Source organism: Tachypleus tridentatus, chromosome 9 (assembly GCF_004210375.1).
Source record: "Tachypleus tridentatus isolate NWPU-2018 chromosome 9, ASM421037v1, whole genome shotgun sequence".
Taxonomy (NCBI): Eukaryota; Metazoa; Arthropoda; class Merostomata; order Xiphosura; family Limulidae; genus Tachypleus; species Tachypleus tridentatus.
Window position 1 is genome coordinate 152,743,162 of NC_134833.1, and position 22,444 is coordinate 152,765,605.

At 33.1% G+C, this 22,444-nt stretch overlaps 1 protein-coding gene across 7 annotated transcripts in view; it reads left to right on the forward strand.

Moving 5' to 3' along the window:
• The window catches only part of LOC143226672 (kynurenine formamidase-like), a 38,129-nt gene extending 16,015 nt beyond the window's left edge, over positions 1-22,114 (forward strand). For 6 of the 7 annotated variants that reach the window (XM_076457947.1, XM_076457950.1, XM_076457951.1 and 3 more), the window contains 8 exons: positions 3,825-3,873; positions 4,429-4,514; positions 5,147-5,225; positions 7,066-7,166; positions 13,171-13,249; positions 18,066-18,202; positions 19,197-19,301; positions 21,023-22,114. In XM_076457947.1, coding sequence (XP_076314062.1) covers positions 3,825-3,873; positions 4,429-4,514; positions 5,147-5,225; positions 7,066-7,166; positions 13,171-13,249; positions 18,066-18,135 — 464 coding nt within the window. In that variant the 3' untranslated portion in view covers positions 18,136-18,202; positions 19,197-19,301; positions 21,023-22,114. Of the gene's footprint in view, positions 1-3,824; positions 3,874-4,428; positions 4,515-5,146; positions 5,226-7,065; positions 7,265-13,170; positions 13,250-18,065; positions 18,203-19,196; positions 19,302-21,022 lie in introns of those variants that run through there. The other variant, XM_076457953.1, reaches the window with a different exon arrangement.
• Positions 22,115-22,444: the final 330 nt, after the last annotated feature.

The following is a 22,444-nucleotide window of genomic DNA, read 5'->3' on the forward strand; positions in this document are numbered from 1 at the left end:
GTTCTTGAGCTGCATTCTGCATCTGTAAGGGTCTCAGTGTGGTTCAATAATTAGCTGGTGTCTTGCTGGACAACCTGTGGAATCCTGCTCAACGCCAGCAAAATTCTCTTTCCATGTTCCTCAGGGCCTTTTAAGAAATTTGCAACAGCAGTTTTTCTTTGCCCAATGTCACCAGCGATGGCACGTTAAGAGAGACTTTGCTTTTGCAGCTCGACAACTCTGCCACGTTGAAACTCTGTCAAATTTTTAGCCTTTGTCTTGCTTTAACCCAATGTAACTCGGGAGATGTCAGTGAGAGATGTTGACAATGATAATGCTTGAACACAAATGACTAAATTTCGTTACGTGTTTACCAATTAATACTTCGTTTCAGTATGGTCTTAAACTTTTGACCAGCTAGTATTTAGACTAATTTCATAGTGTTCACAATTTCTCTATTAAATGCTAAAACGTTTTTTATTTTTATTTTCCCTTTTCTTATTTTTATCTTTCGAAGCTCTGCTAAAATAAGTGGTTGAGTCTAACAACAAAAAATGCATATTTTTTATGTTCATTGGTCTTAAGATTTTAGCCAGCAGTGTAGCTGAAGGTAAGGGTGTAGGTTTGGTATATCTGGAATTTCAGAAAGCATTTAACAAAGTATCACATAAAAGGGCTGTAAGAAATTATCTCTGCAGGTATGGGGGGATAAGTTAGGAAACTGGATAGAAAAGTGGCTGGATGAAAGAAACCAGAAAGTTGTTATGAATGGAATTTAGTCAAACTGGATTAATGTAACAATTGGGGTACCTCAGGGCTCAGTCTTAGGACCTTTCCTCTCTTATTTTCTGAAGGAATGGTTAATAAATTATTTAAATTTGCAGATGATAATAGAGGCTTGGTTGTTTTTTGGCTGTGAAGAGGATGTTGATGATTTACAAAAGGATTTAGATCGTTTATTGAGTTGGAAAAATAAATAGCAGATGAGTTTTAATTGTAATAAATGCAAAATAATGCATGTGGGTTATCATAATCTGAATTGTATTATTTCTGTGGGAATAAATTTAACAAAATTATGAAAGGAATCTTGGTGTAGTAGTTGATCAGTCTTTAAAGTCATCCAAACAATTTATTGTTTTTAATGGTGGGGCAAATGGGATTTTAGGTTGTATCTACAGATTTATTGAATTACAGGATTAAAGAGGTTATAATTTGTTTGAATAGGTCACTGGTTAGGCTGCATTTGGAATTGTGTTCACTCTTAGGCTCTCTACCTTAGGAACGATATCAAATTTTTGAAAATGGTTCAGAGAAGGGTTACTAGGATGGTGCCTGGGATGCTGGGGTTGTCATGTGAGGAAAGGCTGAAATCCCTGAAGCTGTTTTCTCTTGAAAAATGAAGAATTAAGGGGAATCTGATTGAGGTTTGAAGATTGTATAGGGAATTCATTCTCTCTCTATCATTTATCTCTGTCCATTTTTTTTTTATATACCAGGTCATGTTGGTATTCATGGGAATGAGCTACTTGACAGAGTCACAAAGCCCATCTGTTCTGGCTCTATCACCACCATCTCTGTTCCATACATGGATGTTGGTCCAGTTATCAAAACCTGACTGTACACCAGTTAGCAATTGTCTTGGAGTGATCAGCGAGATAATTGGCGATGAACAGCTGATTGGTCAATAAAATAAAAGTAATACATATATATAGAAATGTATAATGTTATGAAACTTAAGCCATGTAGGCTCAATGTTTGTATTTTGTGTTATAATACGTAGTCATTATGGAATGAAAAAAATCATAATTTATGTTCGTTTTGCAAGTTTTTATAGTGATTATGAGATCTGTTGAATTGTCAGATCTCACATCAAGAGAGATTAGAGTATATAACAGATGGAAGATAAAGTTCTACTGAAAACAAACTTTGAAATATATTTTGGAGATTTCAGAAATTAAACAAGTATTTGAGATTATAATTCAAGCTTTAATATAATATATGAATTAATTTCTTATTTTAAAAGTAAATATTAAAAGAACACATTTAAATATAGATTTTAGTAAGTCACATGGTATGTTGATTGTAACACTGTTTAAAATTAGATGTTTGTGATGTCAAAATACTAAATATATAGTTTTATACAAATTGGGAACTCAAATTACTAATATTATCAAGCTATAATATAAAATAAGAACCTAATATTTGTTTATTTTGGTGAGATATGGTTTATGTACTGAATCAAATACAGTGGCCCCCTTCACCCGTTTTCAGTTATGAAAATGGTTTCTTATATACTCTTACTACAATATATGACATGAATAACCAATCAACAGCTTATAATATACCTTTAGTTTCCTCAGTCATTTTAATGTGTTAGAAGTCCTCCTTGTTCTTTCAAAGCAAGATTTCAAGGACGTAGGTTAAAAAAGTTTCATAATTTTTTAAAGACTTAAATACAGTTTAGTTACTTAGCTTAATAAATTACAATGGAATTCTGTGGTATTAGTATAGTTATTTATGATATTTAAGTTATTAAATTGTATATATAAAAAACCCTAAAGAAATGTGAAATTTTAAAAGGCTCAATAACTTATGCCCAGTTGTAACACAGTTCAGAGGTCATAGCTATAAGAGATAATTGTTAAGAAAAATGTTTCATAACTTATTTCTAAATAGTAATAATATATTATATATAATGATCTAAATGTTACTGTATAATTCCTAACACTAGTCTACTAAACCACAGCTAAGACCAGGTTTGTCTTATATTAATAATTATTGGATGCAGTAACATGAGTACATGTGTACTGTCTCAATACAAATTATGTTAGCTAGGCAACTACAAAGTCAATGTAATAAAAATGATAAATATATAACTTTATGAGACTTATGCTGTTTGGACTAAACATTTGTATTTTCATTTTATAACATTTAGTCATTCTAGCTCAAAAAAATTATTTTCTAATTTTTTTATGATGGTTACAAGGTTGGTCAATTGACAGACCTCTCATATGATACAGAAACTAAACTATATAGCCTTACTGAAAACAAACATTTGAAATGTATTTATGAGGTTTTAATCGGTGATGACGAAGGTTTAGAGGTTACACAAGTAATATTTGAGATTTTTGGGATGAAGAATAGTTTTTAATTATAACATGAAATCACTTCAAACTTTGATTAATAACCAAACGGTCTCAATAATTTCACAAACAAATCTTTAGTAAAAATATTAAATTAAGAAATCTGATTTTTTGTGTACAAAAAACTTGTAACCTACACTAAAAGTCAGCCAAATTTTGTGAAGGTACACATACTGTATCAAATGTTATAGTATAAATGTGTATATATACTTGTGTACTATACCAAGCCTGTTGTGAAAGGGTAAAAAGCTGCACTATAAACACTTAACATTTGTAAGTGTGTGTATGAACTTGTATCTTATACTGAGCTTGTCATGAAAGGGTTAGTCAGCAATAGTGATGGTCACCAAACAGTGTTTTGGTTTTTTAAAGGGTACAAGTGACTGACTGTTTTAGCAGGATTATGTTTACTGTTAAATATTTGCACAAAATCTGAGGGTTAACAAAATAGGTGAATTATTAATTTTATAGATCATAAAGTTTGAATTGTTTTATATTATGTGTTACCTGTTTTCTAAGCAGGTTTATTGCAAACTTGTGATTTGTTTGTAAAGATGTTAATTTGAAGGAGTCATCGCGATTTGAGATAAAATATTATGAAATTGTATGAAGTAGCATTGATCACTTTAAAACCCTGAACATGAAATATTTTCAAATTAATATTGATTAAATTAGATACTTTTTTCTTTTTCTTAATTACAGATTCTCCTATTTTAGTAATAATCCACGGAGGTGCATGGATTATGGGTCGGTATGTCTATTTTAATATGGTTTTGTTCTCCAACTTCTAATTAAATAAATTATATGTCTCTATTAATGCATCCCTTATATCATAAACAACAGAACTTAAAATAACTTTACATTTTTTTTAACAATATGAAATAAACTTTTCTGCTGTCACACATGATTGTCACTCATTGAGGAAAGACAAGCTAAATGTGTAAAGAATACCCAAAGGTTCAGGTAAGATTAATTTTGTTATGGAAGAAATAATGATTTATTAGATAATGTGGATAGCCTCTTTCACAAGTGGTCAGAGTTGTTTTTATCATTTACTAAACGTCTCATTGTTGTGTATAACCTGCAATTAATAATGAATATGACAATATAAAGCTGTTGTTTATCTTGCATCACAAATTCTAATTTAAATATCAAGTATTTAAAATTAGATATTTTCTATCTTGTCTTGGATGATGGTTTTATGTAAGGATTAAAATGTGGTATTCATGCATAAGAGGACTGGATTACCCTGATCTAATCCCAAATTTAAAATGTTTCATTTGTGGTGTTCTAATGGTGTTTTCAGCCGAGAAGATTCAAGTTTTGTAGCTCCACCTTTCATTGATGCAGGAATGTTGTGTATTGTTGCAGGCTACAGTCTTGCTCCTAAAGGTAAGGCAGAAATATTATAACAGAGAGGAATGTTAGGCTTAGTTGAATACACTGAGAAGTAAGCATCTCCTATTCAACAGTTATTACAATCATGGTTTTACTGGAGTGCTCAAAGAACTTATAGAAAAATGTGGGCAAGTGGCATTCATCAGAACTTAGGAAATAAGTTAGTAAAACTCTTTAATAAGATAGTAGTTTAATAATGGAGGATATTAAAATGAGTCTGATGTATTGCTTGTTTAACTTACTAAGAAGAAAGATCACTCACAAAGCTGTTACAACCAACATTCCAACCAGATTGGCAATTTTTAATGGTTGAACAAAATATTGTTAGGAATGTGTAACCTCTAATATTGGGAATTTTTATGAGACTATCACCACATATTTTAAGACAAATTATTATTTTTTAAAACGCTCTTTTGTTAGTATTGAGAATATAGGTAGAGTGCAAAAATAGGTTGTTTGTCGTTTTATTATGGCACATCATATTGTCAGATCTTGAACGAATTGATAATGTTTTAAAAATTTTATGAGTTTCAAACTAATGTCAGTAGAATTTTGTGCTTAGTATCACATGGTGTCATATTGTGTTCAGTTTGTTTACAACTTGAATGTTCTGTCCATACTACTAGCAACCCTTGATGATATTGTGGCAGATATGTGTCGAGCTGTAGCACATGTTATTGATATGGCAAAGTCTCGAGGTTCGAGGTAAGGGAGCATATATGATACTGAAGTATTTTAACTAATGTAAGTTTTGCTCTATTGTTCTTATATGGGTGGGTTCTTTTAAAATTATTTGATGGAAGTAATTCAGTTCAGTCCACAATAAAATTACTTTATTTCCTTCTGATTTTTTTACAAGCTTGAACCACTTGCACATTGTCATAAATTGTGATAGAGCTGCATTACAAATAATATTCAAAACTCTTAACAGTACATGGACTGATGCAAAATGAAATCACCTTATTTGCACCAAGTAACCATGATAAGTAACATTGAAGTGGTTCACTCTCTTTCTTGAAAACCATATACATTTCACATGTATACTCTCACATATATGATCCAGCTTTAAATATGCCAGAACACTGTCACATCCTTAAAAGTTTTTTTAATTATTCTAGGCCTATTTTGTTATTATCGTTAAGACCCACAGCTCTCTCCCTAGCTAATATTCAAACTATAAAATTCAAAATGTAGCTTACAATAATGGGAATATTAAAGTCTTTTGTGGTAAAATCTTGCTTGCATATGATGTTGGAATCTAAAAGTTTCAGATTTACATCACCAATACAACTGACATGCATTTCTTATGTTTCCTGTGTTCTATGTCTACAGTGCTTTTCAATGCATGTTTGTATTGTTTGTTTTTATCCATTATAAATTAGTGTTTTAAATATACAATTTCATAACCTTGATTACAGTATAAAATGGTTACTTGCATGATTAGATGAAGCATGTATGTCTCAGAATTTGATACAAAATGTGTAACTACTGATAATAAGGTTCATGTGATATTTTGAATTATTCATTGCAAATTATTTTAAAGAAAACTTGTTTTGCTTAGTTGCAAAAACTATTACTTACATTATTATTAGAAAAAAAATATTTTATCAAATGAGGTCAATATTTCGACCTTCCTAGGTCATCTTCAGGTTAAGAAAGAGTTTGCAAGTGACCTTTGCCAAACACGTCTTAGGGTCGAGGGTGTCCAGCAACGATCAGTTGCAAACTCTTTCTCTTAACCTGAAGATGACCAAGGAGGGTCAAAACATTGTTCTCTCCTTATCAATAAAAATGTTAATACCCATACCAGCCATTCTGAAAAACGTTTGTATTTTAAGTAGCTTTCTCATCATCAAGAAATAAGGTCAAATTGGTATTTCTTTTATTGAAGATTATTATGCTATTAGAGTATGGTATACAATAATCAAGAAAGTTCTTAATGTGAAGAAATGTTGATTCTCTAGGACAATTCATGGGTAATGTTATGATTCATAAGAATTAGTAGCAAAACTTATACTTGTAAACATTGAACAAAACACAAATGTGTTACATTTAGCAAGATCAGAATTTTTCAAACATGAATTTTAGAAGTACATTTATTAGGTCACAGAAAGCAACTATAAATGTAACTGATATCAGTTCTTTCAATTTATGTACAGCTAATTTAAATTTGTAAGGAACTTTTTTAAATATTCCCAGATGCATTTTTTGTGCACTTCTTTATCTCACAGAAGAGTTGCTGAAGCGAGGCAACTGTTCTTTAACTTTCTTTTATCTAGTGTTCTACCAATTGATTATTTGTTTACTGGTTCCTGAGATAGTGTAAAGTGTTTGTGTTTTGGCACTACTAAGTGTGTTTAAAGATTGAAGGATGTATTATCAGATTGCCTGCCAAGTATGGTTCACAACTTCATCTGTGCTGTTATATTTCTAGCACAACTCAATAAAAAAGTTTATGAAATGAAAATACATAATTTAAATTTACAGCCTTAATAATAAATCTTGTAAACCAGTAAAGTTTAGTAATGCTTGTAGCACTTTTCAGAGGTATCTATATGTTGGGACATTCAGCTGGAGCCCACATTGCTGCAATGGTTGCATCTTCACTTCTGATGGCCAATCCTGACCATGCATTGTGGATTAAAGGTAAAGAAGAAATAAACAATTTCCTTACGAAACCTGGTGGATACTTTGTGAAGCAGTTTACAAAAAATTAACACAGAATGTGTAGAATAAATGTTTAGGTACTAGTATTTTGATTTTTTTATCATCATAATTGCATCCTCACTTGAGTCCTGAAAGAAGTTGTAGTTCATTCTAGAATAATTCCTTTAAATCATCTTATTATTTCTGTGTTTTTGAACAGGGCTATGAAATAATGGTTTCTTTATGATTTGAATTTTGTTCAGAAATGAGTTTGTTAAATTATTTTTGTTATACTAAATACAGTAGCTACCTGGGTATTAAAACTAGTTTTGAACATCAGTAGTTGTTTTATGCACTTTTTATGTTGTATATTCATATTTATATTACATTTATCAGTGGAATTAGAAAACCAGGTGTATAGTGTTAGTGTTTTAATTTTTTTCCTTTTACTACCCTAGATCTTTATAAAGTAGAAGTGATAGAAATACAAAGAAATTTTGATCAATGTATTGTGTTTGCATTGCAGTTACAATGGCTAAAATCAGTTTTTTGTATGAAAAAGTCAGCAAATACGTATCCCATTCCTCATTGCAAAATTCCCTATAAATGCACTTTGGTAATCTGGAAGATTAAAAATTTTGTTAGCAGTTCATTATTAACTCATTATTATTGAAAGGTGGTACTTAAAGATTTATGAAAATTATTCAAATATATAAATAATTTGTGTTTTTAAACAGGGTGTAATAAAATGGATGAGTAAAAAGAAATCTAAGTTAATGAAATTGTGTCATTTTGCAGAATTATGAAAATTTTTATATTTTCAGCTTATGTGATTTAAGCCGTTTAACATATTGTATGTCTTATAAGAAGTATAATTAGTTATAATCATATTTTGTCAGCTGCTAAAGGGCATTCACACCATAACTGTTGCGATGAAAGGCCTATATAAATAATATTCTAACCATTACTACATTCTCTGTATCCCAGCCAGTCTGAATGACTCTGGATTGAACAACACACATCATAAGCAATGCATATAATATGGTTGAAATAATTTATACTTCTGAATCTCATATTCCTGAAGGGCTAATTATAAATATGGTGTTGAACGATATAATATGCCTAATATAATGTTTTATGACAAGTATGTTTAACTATAATCTTGCTTTGCCAGCTTATAAAAGGCATTCATACCAGAACAGTGGCTTCAGATATAGTGTTATTTCCTCTCACACTAATAGCTATGGTCATTCAGTGCTGCCCTCTATATGCAAATAATTTCACAAGTCACAAGTGTTGATCTAGCTCCCATGCACCTTACAATCAGTGATACACTCTGAGCACTATGACTTCACCTATTCGTTTCTTATTGTTCTGTCATTTCTTGATTTTCTTTTCATTATTATTCCAAAGTGGATATTTTGTTTTTGAACAGATAATGACTTTTCAGATAATTTATTTTCCTAGCTTTTAATTTTTTTCCCATCAAACCGTTGTGTTTAATTTTCATTTATACACAGTAAATTTTGAAGTTCAAGTGACCAATTCAGAGATCATGCCTTCTACTAGCACATTCATACAGGCTACAGGTGGCAGTGACATCTTTGGATTTATTGGCTATCATCTGCCATAAGATTGATCATTATATGAACCAACCTATTTCTCCTGAACATGTCAAACTTGTTCAGGTCAGTGAGGATTCTGACAGCTTATATCCTTCATCTAATTTTGCCATTTCTTCATATGCCTCTACTGTGGAATGAGCTAGGCCTAATATGGCTTTTTTAGACATGATTTCTCAGATATGTTCTATATTTTTCTTTTTGCCACTTTCATATGATCCCTATTTTTAATTTTTACATAACCTCTTTTCAGTATTTTTTCCTGAATATTAGGGTACATGCTGAGCATGTTATTTCTCAGATGATTGAGGGTGCCAGTTTGCCTTGGTCTGTCATCAGACTAAGTGTCCATTTCTTGATCCTGAACAGTTAGAATCAATGATTTTGCCTGTGTTTTTGTGTGGAACACTATTATCCTGTTTTGTATATCCCATGCCCAGTTTTCCCAGTTTTGCCTTATTCTATCAACTCTCCTGTGTGACTGGTTTATTATCCATCTTCTTTTTCAGGTGATACTGAATGTTTTTTGAGGGAATGCCTCTCTCTTGTTACTTCCATTTTGGCATTTTTTTTCTTCTTTGGGTCTAGTCTTGCCCACATGGTTTCATTGTCGTTGAAACCTTTTGGAGAATGCAGCTTTGTCTCACATCATTTACCACCAACTTATCTTAGGACTAATAATGAACCATTTTTTTTTATCCAGCATTATGTTTTGAGTAATATTCATGAGACTTTGGAATCCTGTGTGGAGTTGGTGTGATACCTAATTACCACTTCTCTCTTTGTGGATCATTTCACATTCTGGGCCTGGACATACCACCATTACTGTTTCTTGTCCACTTTTTCTCAGCCCTTACCTGTTCCATACACGTTTCGTTTCAATTTATATGATGCAGATGGACATGTTGCCAACCTAGTGAGTTCCTATTCAGTGAGGGTTTGCATATCTGATTTTGTTCCCCTTTGGTGACTTTTCACCACAGATTTGAGGACTATTCTTGTATTATTTTAAGACTTGTCCACTTTCCCCTCTTCTATTGTCAGATACCATTTTCTTTCCATTACCTCATGATCTTGTGAGGAATCATCTTGTTACGATCGATTCTGAGAATTCTACAGTTGTAGCTCATCTCAGTTAGTAAAATGCCACCAGGTCTTGTTTCCATGTTGTCTCTCTTATTTCTCTTTTCTGGCCAGTACAACTTCATTTCCTGTAGTTGCTCCAGCTAGTCCACCCATCCATTACCTTACCTCTTCCTTTTACTCCATCATTTCTGAATCAACCTGGATCACTGACATTTCATTCAGCACTTTCTTCATGCCTGTTTTTTATCCATTCTTTGGCAAGGAGATCCAGGTGGGTTGTTTCCTTGTTTCTTTTATTTTAGCTTGTTCCACTTGCCTTTTCTCAAGAAAGTTTATCAGCATAAGTTGAACATTTTCTTTTGATGGTCAGGGATTTTCACATCCTAGACCTACTATTTCTAATATTAAGGATTTTGTCACTTGAATATTTGATCAGGAGTCTTCTGTCTCCTTGATTGTGTATTATTGGGGAGTGTTATCCCACACTTTTTGCTTTTCTTGGTTTTACTTTTCTTACCCTTTCTCTTTTATTGCATTTCTACCACATTCATTTCCTTCTCCTTTTTGCCTTTGGAGTTCATCAGTCAGATTTATTTGCTATAGATGTTTCATGTACTCTATATCATTCCACATATATCTTCCATTATTTTGATCAACCTTTCCTTCCATAAACTTCAGCAGCATGAGAGGGTGATTCTGCCTTCTCACCAGTTTTCCTCCTTTCAGTTTTCTACCTTCATCACTGGTTGGATCCAGATAGAGTACAATGTCCTGTCTGTGTTCTTTGTTGTTATACTGCCTACAAGGCTTCCTTCCTTGTTGACCTTTTCTGCCTATTCATTCCCTGGCAGACATCCTCTATTTGTGACTTTTCTTCTTTCATCCTGACCAGTTGGGTTCAGCTTTTAATTCAGTTGGCTTATTCTTTATTGTCATCTTCCTGTAATTTGTTCCAGGTGTTTTTTCATCAAATCAGCACTTTATCTTTTCCCTGTTATCTCACTCCCTTCATCCATCAGATGAAATTCTCCAGTTGGCAACATTCATGTTTCAGTCTGCATCAGATCACTACATCTTCATCTTCTCCAGTCTGCATCAGATCACTACATCTTCAGTCTGCATCGGATCACTTCATCTTTGTCTTCTTCAGTCTGCATTGGATCACTACATCTTCATCTTCTTCAGTCTGCATCAGATCACTACATCTTCGTCTTCTTCAGTCTGCATCAGATCACTACATCTTCATCTTCAGTCTGCATCAGATCACTACATCTTCCTCTTCTTCAGTCTGCATCGGATCACTACATCTTCCTCTTCTCCAGTCTGCATCAGATCACTACATCTTCATCTTCTCCAGTCTGCATCAGATCACTAGATCTTCCCCTTCTTCAGTCTGCATCAGATCACTACATCTTCAGTCTGCATCGGATCACTTCATCTTTGTCTTCTTCAGTCTGCATTGGATCACTACATCTTCATCTTCAGTCTGCATCAGATCACTACATCTTCCTCTTCTTCAGTCTGCATCGGATCACTACATTTTTCTCTTTTTCCTGTAGCCATTCATTAGATTTTGGTGTGATTGTTACTGAGGAAATTATCTATATATCTCCTTTCTTTCTTTTTTTTAACTTATTTTACTGTCTGGATTCCTCTTTGTTTCAAGTGGTGTCTGACCAGATACACTTCTTACAGTCAAATCTGCACTGCAAGGCCATGTTGACTACTTATTTCTAACTTACATCACTATAACATGTTGCTCATTATAGAAACAGGGTGTTCCACAAGATAACTTACAGGTTTGTCCTCATGATTTCTTCGCTTCATTAGTATGCCTGTTCTGGATCACGCTCTCCCACGATTTATTGGTAAAGCAGAAGGTGGACACTTGCTCATCTATGCCATGTCTTATATTGAATAAATAAAATACAGTATGCTTTTGAAAATACTGTTTTCATAGTTAACCACTGCACTGTCTCCAGTGTTATTGTTTCTCCAGACTCTCTAACACTTTTCTCCTCCCCTGTTCCATTTATTAGTGGACCATTGGAGCATCCTCTTGAATATGACAGTGATAAATAGGATATAATGACAAAATCATTTAGTTGAGAGCAGGGTGGTGTGTAGATTAAGAGATGCCTTACAATTTGATGCTCCTGAGAAGATGTAATAGTTTTGGAGTGAGCTGTCAAAATTGCAGTCCATTTTCTTGCCTGGAATCCTGCATCCTACTCTATATGTTGATGTTGGTTCTCAGTGTGTGAGATTTGAAATCTGTGCTGGACCAATTAATAGGTTCTCTCACATGTATTACAGGTGTCTCCTCACTCAATTATATTTTTGTTCCTCCATCTGTGTTGTGGGTCGTGGTGGAGATTTTTCATATTAATATGGTTCTACCTCTAATGTTATCCCTTGATGACTTTATTACACTAAGGTTGTCATTGCACTAGAGGTAGTTCCTTTCAGGTTTGGCTTGAGTGAGATAGCTTACATTAAAGTGACATTTTTACAATACCAGATGTCTGGGTGTCAGTTTCCTGGATTGGTCAGTCAGTTTCTCACTTTACTATAATGTGTCTGTGTTCAAAGCGTGGGGAGATAGGAGATTCTCTCTGGCCTGCTGAACTTGAGGTGAAGATGGTATGATCCTCTTTCCTACTTCCATGTGCATGTTTGTTCCTGGTGGCCTAGATGTTAGATTGTAGTTGACTTACTGGCAATATGCTCATCATCCGACCCTTGTGTGGATGTCAGTTCCCAGCAGTCCAGATTTTGGACATAGTTGACTTGCCATGTGGAGTCTGTCTCCCATGAATGATCCTCTACTATGAGATCCCCCTTTTAGGGTGTTTTTTTGGATACTTTAGAGTAAGACTGCCTTGTTTTACCATTAAACTGGTCCCTTCACTTATCCAATGTAGGATTTTAGCTGTTTATGTGAGAAAAGGTAATGTATCATATTGGAAGTTGTAATTTTCTTCTACTGAAAATATATTTTCAGTAAGTATTTATCAAAATACAGTGATAGATTGGTAGAATTGTATAGAGGGTGTCACATGCATTTAGAGGTTGTGTTGCACACTTATTAGTGGAGGGTTATTGCATTATGATTTACATGCAAGACACATTTGAATCTGTTGATTTGAGGTTTGTGTCAAGGCTTGTTACGTGCAAAAACAAATTTTTGTATACAGAGGGCAGCAATGAATGAATAGCTGTTTATGTGAGAGAAGGTAAGAATGAACTTTCAATGGAGGAAAATTATAATTTTGTTATTTGTTGCTTTATTCTAGGTTTTGTATTGTTATCGGGTGTCTTTGATATGTGTCCCATAATGATGACATCTTGGGCAGAACTGGGGAATTTTACTGAGTAAGTAGGATTTTTACCTATTATTTTTAAATGAAACTTCTTATGGTATAGTATTAAGTTATTGTAATTAAAAACTTGGTGTGTTAAGGTGAAACTTGCTTGCCTTCTTTGAAGGTGGAAACAGTTCTTGTAATAGTTGTATGAATTGTATTTGTGGACTTCTACTTTAGTTTCGTGGACTCTGTTGACAAACTTAGCATAAAGACTGAACCATCATTTCCAGATTGTGACCACACCACTTTGGTAACAGTGAACATTCATAAAAATCACAGTGGTTTCTTATGGTAAGAAAAATTAAAAATAAAGAAAACATAATAGAAAAGCTACAAGTATGGTTTGGTTTTACAGCCACTTGTGTAAGTGTCGTTGTGGTCTATATATATATTACAGACTAGACCTGTTTCTGAAGTGCATATGATTTACACAAAATATTATAACACTTCCACAAAGATAATAAAATAAAACAGTTTTTAAAGAAAAGTGACAAAAACTAAGAACAGAAAACTTGTGCTAAAACATTTTTCCATCTTTCCATGTGTTTAAATGGTTTTCTACCAACACTTTAGTACTTATTTGAAGTAATTAGATTCAAAGGTTTTGAACATGCTGCAGTCCTCAAAATTAGGACATCAAGTCTGAGAAAAAAGTGTCACTGTAATTAGTCAAGATAACACAGTGGGAAATGTCATCCCAAGGTAAGTGTCCTCACCAATGAACAAGAAAATACTGTATTCTTAGATGCTAAAAAATACAGTAGAAGACACCTAGTAAGTTTGTCTTCAAACATTGTTATTCTTCAGATAACATGACACTGATCTTATCTTTCTGTTTGCAGTATATGAAGAATAATCTAAAGTATGTTTGAAATTTAAAGTGATAAATTTCACTGAAAGTGAAACTTTTGAAGTCTTCACAAAATAACTGTTCCTAGCAAGATAATATTTGTGGTATATTGTTAAACATTAGGCCAAAGAATCATAACTGAAACTGAAGTGGGTTGAGAGAGAAAATTAAAAACATAAACATCATATGTATTTTGTAATAAGTTCTTTATCAGTAAAGAAACAACCGTTAGAACTCGGCATGTGATGTACTATTTCAGCACTTTTGTTACAGAGCTTTTCTATGATAAACATTGTTAGAGATACAACATGTCACTTAGAGAATTAATAAAACATGTTAGAGATACAACATGTTATTCAGAGAATTAATAAAACATGTTAGATACAACATGTTACTTGGAGAATTAATAAAACATGTTTGATACAACATGTTATTTAGAGAACATTTGTATTTTGACCAACATCTTGATGAAAATAAAAGTGATAATACAATGTATCAGATGCTTTACCTCAAGGATCACCTACTACAGCAATTCATTACATTAATTTGTATCATAACTGATATTTCAGATTAGACAAGATGAGCTGTCTGTGTCAATAAATGTTCCAGCTGTTTATCAGTAGTTTTATTTTTTTGTGAAATCTTCACATTTTAAGTTATTCACAGAAGAATTTAAAAATAAAGTGGAAATAATATGCATTTTCTTTTCTCTTTATGACAGGATTTTTAAGCTGTTATACTAGACGTTTGTTAAACAAAATGTGACTGCTTTACTGCATGTTGTTGCTGATTTCTAGCTGTACACCACTACTGTATAAAACTTAACATTTTCTCATTATCATAGATGTTCTGACAGAAACATTTAACCCATAATATACATTTTTCTAAACTATATGTACTTAACTGCTCATTGGCAACTTTGTTACAAGTACTCTTCAAAAACATGAACCATGTGCACAAAAGTGCCCCTTGAGATGGTTCCTATACGTGGTTAGGGGAACCTCCCAGAGAAGATTCTGTAATTTCAGTTCATCTTATATAGGATCTGAATATCCACCCATGTGTTTGATGTGCATGGCAACTCGTGTAAGGTAGGAGACGATACTGGTGGCCTTAAATTCTTCTGGATGGGCAGTCTTGGGGTGGCACCGTCAAAGTTGGACGCAATACCTCGATTTTTCATTCTGCATTTGTTATCTGAGAAATCCTTAGGGCAGATGTCCCCCTTTTTCATTCAACAAGGATTATAAAGGCTTTCGGGCTCCCTCAAGTCAGTAAGGAAGCAGCACCCAGGAGATATTTGGTGGAAACATCTCACAACACACCAAACTCCTTGAATACACAAAGTATTAGAAATATACCCATTGAGATTACTCCTTGTGCTACCTTGAATTCTTCAAGAGGAGTTATTGTAGAAAGGGACTTGAAGAACATTCCTGAGTTGGAGATCCTTGCTGGTTTTTCCAGCCAGGGCGTTTCTGCAGTGTGCCAAATGACCACTCGCAAAGATGGAATTATGATGCCTATTAATGTTCTGATTTTGATGTTTACATCACCATGTCCACCTGCCACAGTGAAGGCAGGTTATCTGAACTGTCAGGTACAGCCATACATTCTCAACCTTCTCAGGTGTTTCTAAGTGTCAGCAGTTCAGTCATTCAAAGACATCATGTCATGGTTCTTTAAAGTGTACTCATTGTGGTGGCAAAGACTACAATGCTTATGCGTGAAAACTAAAACTAACTGTAGTGGTTCACACCCCTCTTACTCTATGCTGGAAGACTATGGGGCAGTGATCATTTTGAGAGAGACTGACCATGGTTGATGCCACTGACCCTTGTGTCTCAATGGAAGTTGAACCAAGCTAACTGGCCCTTTTTTTTCACTACTCTCTCAGAACTTGATTCTACCATTGTCTTTAAGCCATCGATACACAACTGTATGGCAGCAGTGGCTGACTGTATTATTCAAGCAGTTGTCCAGTGTATTCTGAAAACCTTGAGATGCTTTCCATGCTTTCATGATGGAATTCTGCCTGCCATATAACATGGAAGGCTCAAAAACAGGCCTGCAATACCTTTCGTAGGTATCCCACACTTTTAAACCAGATTGCTTTTCAGTAGGCCCTTGCACATGCTTGGAAGGTCAGACATCAAAGCGGGAAGGAATCTTTAAGTACACAGCTAGCATTTCTTCTACCACCAGTTTCAGAGTCATATGGGACAAGATTTGTGAGGTCAGTGGGCAGCATATTTCTGCCCCCCTTTGGATCTTTCTTTCTGATGGCTTGTGATGCCCATTAAGACTCGGACAGAAAGTGATCACCTCTTTCCTTTCAGGCTGATCATCGAGTATAATTGTCCCTTTAAACTGGTGGGACTCAAGCTTGCTCTTCATTGGTCTGGCAGTACATCAGTTGTACCTGACAACATTCACTACAAGATGCTGCATCATCTATCTCCTGCCTCTCTTGTTATTCTTCTGGTTGTTTTAAACTGAATTTGGCAGGAGAATACTTTTTCTGATGCTTAGCACTAGGCTATTGTCCTCCCTTTTTCGAAGCATGGGAAGGATCCCAAACTGCTGCCCAATTACTTTGAGCTGTTTCTGTAAGTTCTTGGAGAGAATGGTTAATGCTCATCTTATTGGTCCCTTGAATCATACAATATTAAAGTTTTACCTTATCCCTGAAACTATTTGCATTGTGCACTTTTGGCACCATTGGGGTATTCACCCACATCCTGAGCTCTATATCGGTGCAGTTATGCTACCTGTGGTCCCTGAAGCAAAGTTGGCTTATATTTGACTGTAAGCTGACTTTCATTCCACTCAAGAAGCAGCTATGCATCAAGTGCACAAGGGCACTGAACATCCTTTCTGCCCACATTTCCACCTTTGGGGGGAGATGATCTGTGGTTTGTGGTTCTACTAGAACCTCGGACCTGAAGATGTTGGACCTCATTCACCATCTGGAGCTTTAGCTCTGCATGGGGGCTTTTTTACACTTTATTAATCTAAAGTTTGTACACTGAGTCTCATGAACCTCCTCTGCACCTCTGCTGTTTACAACTGTCTTTAATGTATGCTTCAAAACTTTGATCCTTACCACAGCATCCCATCTGGGTTTGTGCTTACCTTCCTCAGTGAGTCATGCTTTTTCAGAACAGATGATCTTCCATTGTTTCTTTTGATCTTTATATTCAGGCATAGATAGCTGAATTGGGTCTATTCTTTGATAATGTTGCTGTCTCCACAGGTCAGCCCATCTCATCACGGCTTATTACCATCCTCAAGTGTGACCTTTCTTTGAGTCATTTGAAGAAGGCAAATACTCCTGATTGGAAATACAATCTTCTCTTTGCCAAACATTTTTCGAACTATTCTTCCATTTCAGTTTATACAAATGATTTGAAATCAGGCAACTCTGTGGGATCTTCCATGGTTTGTTTTGGTTGGTGGTTGCCCACAGGATTCCCTCTACAGTTTCTGTGTTCACTGCTGAATTGTTTACCATTTCTCAGCCCCAGATCACATAGAAGCTATGCAGTACACACATTGTAATATTTACTCTGACTTTCTTAGCTCTCTAGTGCCCTCAGTGTGTGGCATGTAAAGGAATTATAAGAAGGTAAATAAGGAAATGAAAAAACAAAGTACATGCTTGATCCATCTCTCATATTAACTTATGGTATGCAACAAATGTAGAATATTCAAATTTTTTAGGATTTGTAATATTTAAAATGTGACATTTTATTTTAACTTGTGGATTGCTTGAATGGGATAAATGTAAGAATAATATTATATTGAGTAGTAATGTTAGTTTTTATGCTATTATTTTTCAGTGTTGCAAGTGTTTCATTATTTTTGTTTAATATTGTGCCGATTTTGGTATTGTTATTAGTATTATCATGAAGTGGCATAGTATATGTGTGTTATTTCAATATTGTTAAAATACGTTTCTTAACATTTACAGAGATGCTATTCAAAGAAACAGTCCAATGTTTTTGGTAAAAGAAGTTTCGGAAACACCTTCAACATTGTAGATTTATAGTTGCTGTCTCACAGTATGACTCACCACAATTTCACAAGCAGTCTGAAGAGTATCATGAGGTAAAGCTGTAACTGTCTATTGAGAAGCCAGATAAAAGTTGACTTATTGACAAGTTAAATATGTCGAATAAAGGTTACTTGGTTTTCACTACACTTTGAAGACAAATTCCCTTGAGATAAAGCAAAATATTTGAGAAAAACTTAGAATATTTTATCACTTTTTTTACTAATGTGAAGTTGAGAAAAGTTGAAGTATTCATGGGAGACTGTAACTGAAGAACTTATTCAGTAATATTTGGTCAATTAGGAATTCTTTTAATGGCTTGTTTCACAGTTTTCTCTTTTACTTGAATAAATGTTTTTCTCAATAACTCCTTCTCGCAATAACATTAACAAATATTTTGCACAGCTGTTACTACATTTATATATGCAAAAACGGCACGTTTGGGTTGAGAACATATTTTACATAGAAGAGCGAACAACATTTGACCTTCTTTGGTCATCATCAGGTTCACAAAAGTAAACCCTTTTTTTTGCCGTTTTTGCATATATATATCTCTACAAGTGGGTTTTCTCGACATCACTGATTGCTACTACATTTGTTTTATAAAATATAATAAAACATTAATTAGGTACTTTGGTGGAGTTCCTGTTCTATTTAAAACAATAAATTAGGTTTTTGAAATGATAATTTGTTCAAGGAAACTGTTTTCCATTATTCTGTGCAAACCGTATAATATTGGCTATGTTCTGCAGGTTGGACAACAATGTATGAAAGTATTTGTTATGTGCTTTGATTTAAAACAAAAAATGATATATTTACATTGGATATCCACCTGTAAAACATCTTCAAAAAGTTATTGGTTGGGAACATAGTGAGTAAAAAGGACTATCAGCTAGTTATCAGTGTGAGGAGGTTTAAAAACAATTAAATTATGAATCATTTACTGATACTAAGTTCATGTGAGAATGCTTTACCTAATTGCTGAAAACATTGTGGTACTTTTACCAGCTGAAGGATATTAACAAACAGATTTGTTTCCCATCTTTACAGCAACTCCTGAGTGTAAATTTATCATCCAAATATCTAGAAATTCTAGATAGTGACCATTTCACAATCTGGTTGGATTTGTGCATTCCAGAATTTACCATGACCAAGGTGAGCTTTTTTTTAAATAGAGATACTCAAGTTTTCTTCCATGTATGAGGTTTGGCTGAGTGCTATGACACTCAACTTGTGACCCATGGGTCTTGAGATTGAAAACCAACATCAAACATCCTCACCCTATCAGTTGTGAAGGTATTATAATTTGATGGATGGCCAGTCACATTTTTTACTGGTAAAATGTAACCATGAAATAGCAGTGGGTGCCACCAGCAGTTCAGAATTAGGGATAGAGAAGTAGTTTTTCCATAGTAAATGTTATATAATCATGAAAGTTATAAACAGATTTATGTAACTTTATGAAAATAATTTCCTAAATGTGATCTTAACTCTCTCCCTACAAGGTTGGGTGAATCAACCAACCCCTCAACCATTTTCTACTTGGTGTAGTTTCTGTACAATAGGTTTTAACACACATAGTGTCTCTTCCCAAAATTTGCCAGACTTATTAAACATTATAGTTGTTTTGTACACAAAAAATCAGGTTTTTAAATTAAGTTTTTTTACTAAAGGTTGTCTTAATATATGTAGTATTTCTGTATTCTAGCCCATGTGCAAAGTAATTTTCACAATAAGATTAAAAGTACTTTTCTTTGTTTTAAAAATCTAAAATTCTATTCGCATAATCTCTAAAACCTCCTAAATAAAGTTCAGAACTTTTTTTTTCAGTAAAACTATATCCTACTTGTTATTTTCTTTATTTTAAATTTGTCCAAGGTTGATCAATTTGACTGACCTCTTAACCACCAGTAAAAAAATTGAAATCTAAATACCCCTTTTGTTTATAGTGTGGCTTCAAATTGTAATATGGCCCTGTATTTGTTTGTCATAAATAGCTTTAAAATCATACGTATAATTACACTTACATCTTATTGATTTTTGCCTTTCAAATCCTGTTACTACTATTCATGTCATTGTAAGGTTTAATTCACTTGGCAAATGTGCAGCTTACATTACACTATTAAGTTACATTACACACAAGCAGTTTGGGAATATACCATTTGAAAACATTTTATTATTTTTTATTTTATCTGATTTAACCTTAATGAGCATAAAAAGTTTCCCATTTAATTAGTTTTATAATAACAAAGAAGGAATACACATGAAGAACAATAAAGTTCTTACCTGGGTTGTTCTTTTCTCTCAACTTTTGAGATATCAACGATATCATAATGAGTAGTTTGTTAAATTTTGTAATTCTTTGAGGGATGGTAAATGGAATTAGAGAAGAGGAGATGCCTAGAGAGTAAACGTCACAATTCACATACAAGGAGAAATCAAAGTTGTTTTCAATATTGTCTTATAAAAATAACAACTTAACACTCATATACTATTAAAATATGTATTTATTAGCTACATTTTTTGTTATATTTATTGGCATGCCATGAAAACAGAAGTTTAAGTTTTGAATGTAACTCACTAAATCCTCACGAACTACAGAAAGTGATGCTGAGAAGGAAGGTTTAATGTTTAAAGTGAATTACATTCTGTTATTATTAATCTTTTTTTTTTTTCTTTTTCATTCTTAATGAATCAGTGGTCAGTTTGAAGGCTTATAATGCTAAAACCCAGTTACTGATACCAGTGGTGGGCATAGATAATGCACTGGAATGTTCCCAGCTGTTGTAACGTGTAAATGAATGTTTGTGTTACAAATGTTAGTTTTATAAAACTGTTTATCTACTTTTACTGATACTTTCTTCTTTCTCTTTCAGGAAATCATAAACTTTGTGAACGAGTCATAAAAGAAGCTGAAGTGAAAACATATGTTATGATAAACGTACAGATAAAATTTGGGGTTGACCTTTCACTCAAATAAGAAATCAATTTATGTTTAATTATAAATTGTTTTGTGATTTATTGTGTTAACATTTGTGCTCTAATTTCTACCTTGCTGAATTAGAAGTTCGTAACACAAAAACAGTTTGTTAATTTCTGTCTGAAAGTAAAAATACAAAGTTTGATAATTTGAAGGAAGTTACTACAACGTCATAAGATGTGGGAAAAAACAAAATGGGTAACATTATTTTCCTAGTAAACTGTTTAGTTAGAAAGTTCTTAGACAATAATAAAGTACACCACACAGTTCACTGTAATTTAAGATCAGTTAATCTAAACCTTTAGATATTTTAATATCATACTGGTTGGAGAAATTACAGATAAGTGTTTGAAGAAACACTTATTTTGAATAACACTGAGGTTATTGTTCCTAAACAAAAAGTATTTTCAAAATGTTTGTATTGTGATTTATAATTCAGAAATTTTTGTTAGATCATAGTTGAATAATGTCACAATATATGTATTACAATATAAAGTATTCTGAACTATAATTATCAGGTTTCTGAAGTTTTTCCTAAATTTAATACATTTTTATGTAGTTTTAAATTTCAGTACAATAATGAATTTATTTTTCATTAAATTGAAATCAATATTTTGTGTGGGATGAAAACTTCCTGAATTATAAGATTATATTCCTATTTTTTTGCTGTTTTCTGGTTAACATTATTTGAAATATAATCAAGTTAAAGCTTTAGTAAATAAAAGGAAAACAAATCAAATTTATCTGCTTAATTTTTTTTACCATATTAGAAAATTATAGCATATGGATTTTTATGGTATAAGATTTTATTACACTTGGATCTCATTTAGAAGTTTCATATTTTACCACGACATGTTTTTTGAAACTTCAAGAGAAATGAATTTTTGTATGACAAATAGAGTATTTTTTCTAGAATAAAATATTTTCTCTAAATGCTGCTGTATGTTTGTGTTTTGAAATAAGTATTTGCTCAGTCTCATAAATTTAGGGTCCATCACAACTTGCTAACAGAAACAAATATCTGATGTTATGATTCATAACATTACTAAACTATTACGCCAATCAAAGAAAATGTATTATATTTTTAATGTTATTTGAGAAATAACTATTGTTAATGTCATTTTTAATTATCAACAAGTTGCAACAGTAATTTATAAACAAAAATCCTAGACATGTGAACATTGTTAAGCCTAATAGCTTAGGACTAGAATTATATAAATTAGTTGTTCTTGGTCCAAGTGTTTCATGTAAACCTGAGGATCACTTAAGTTCTGATCAAAGGAAGCTACAAACCCAGATCACAATTAAATTAAAAAAT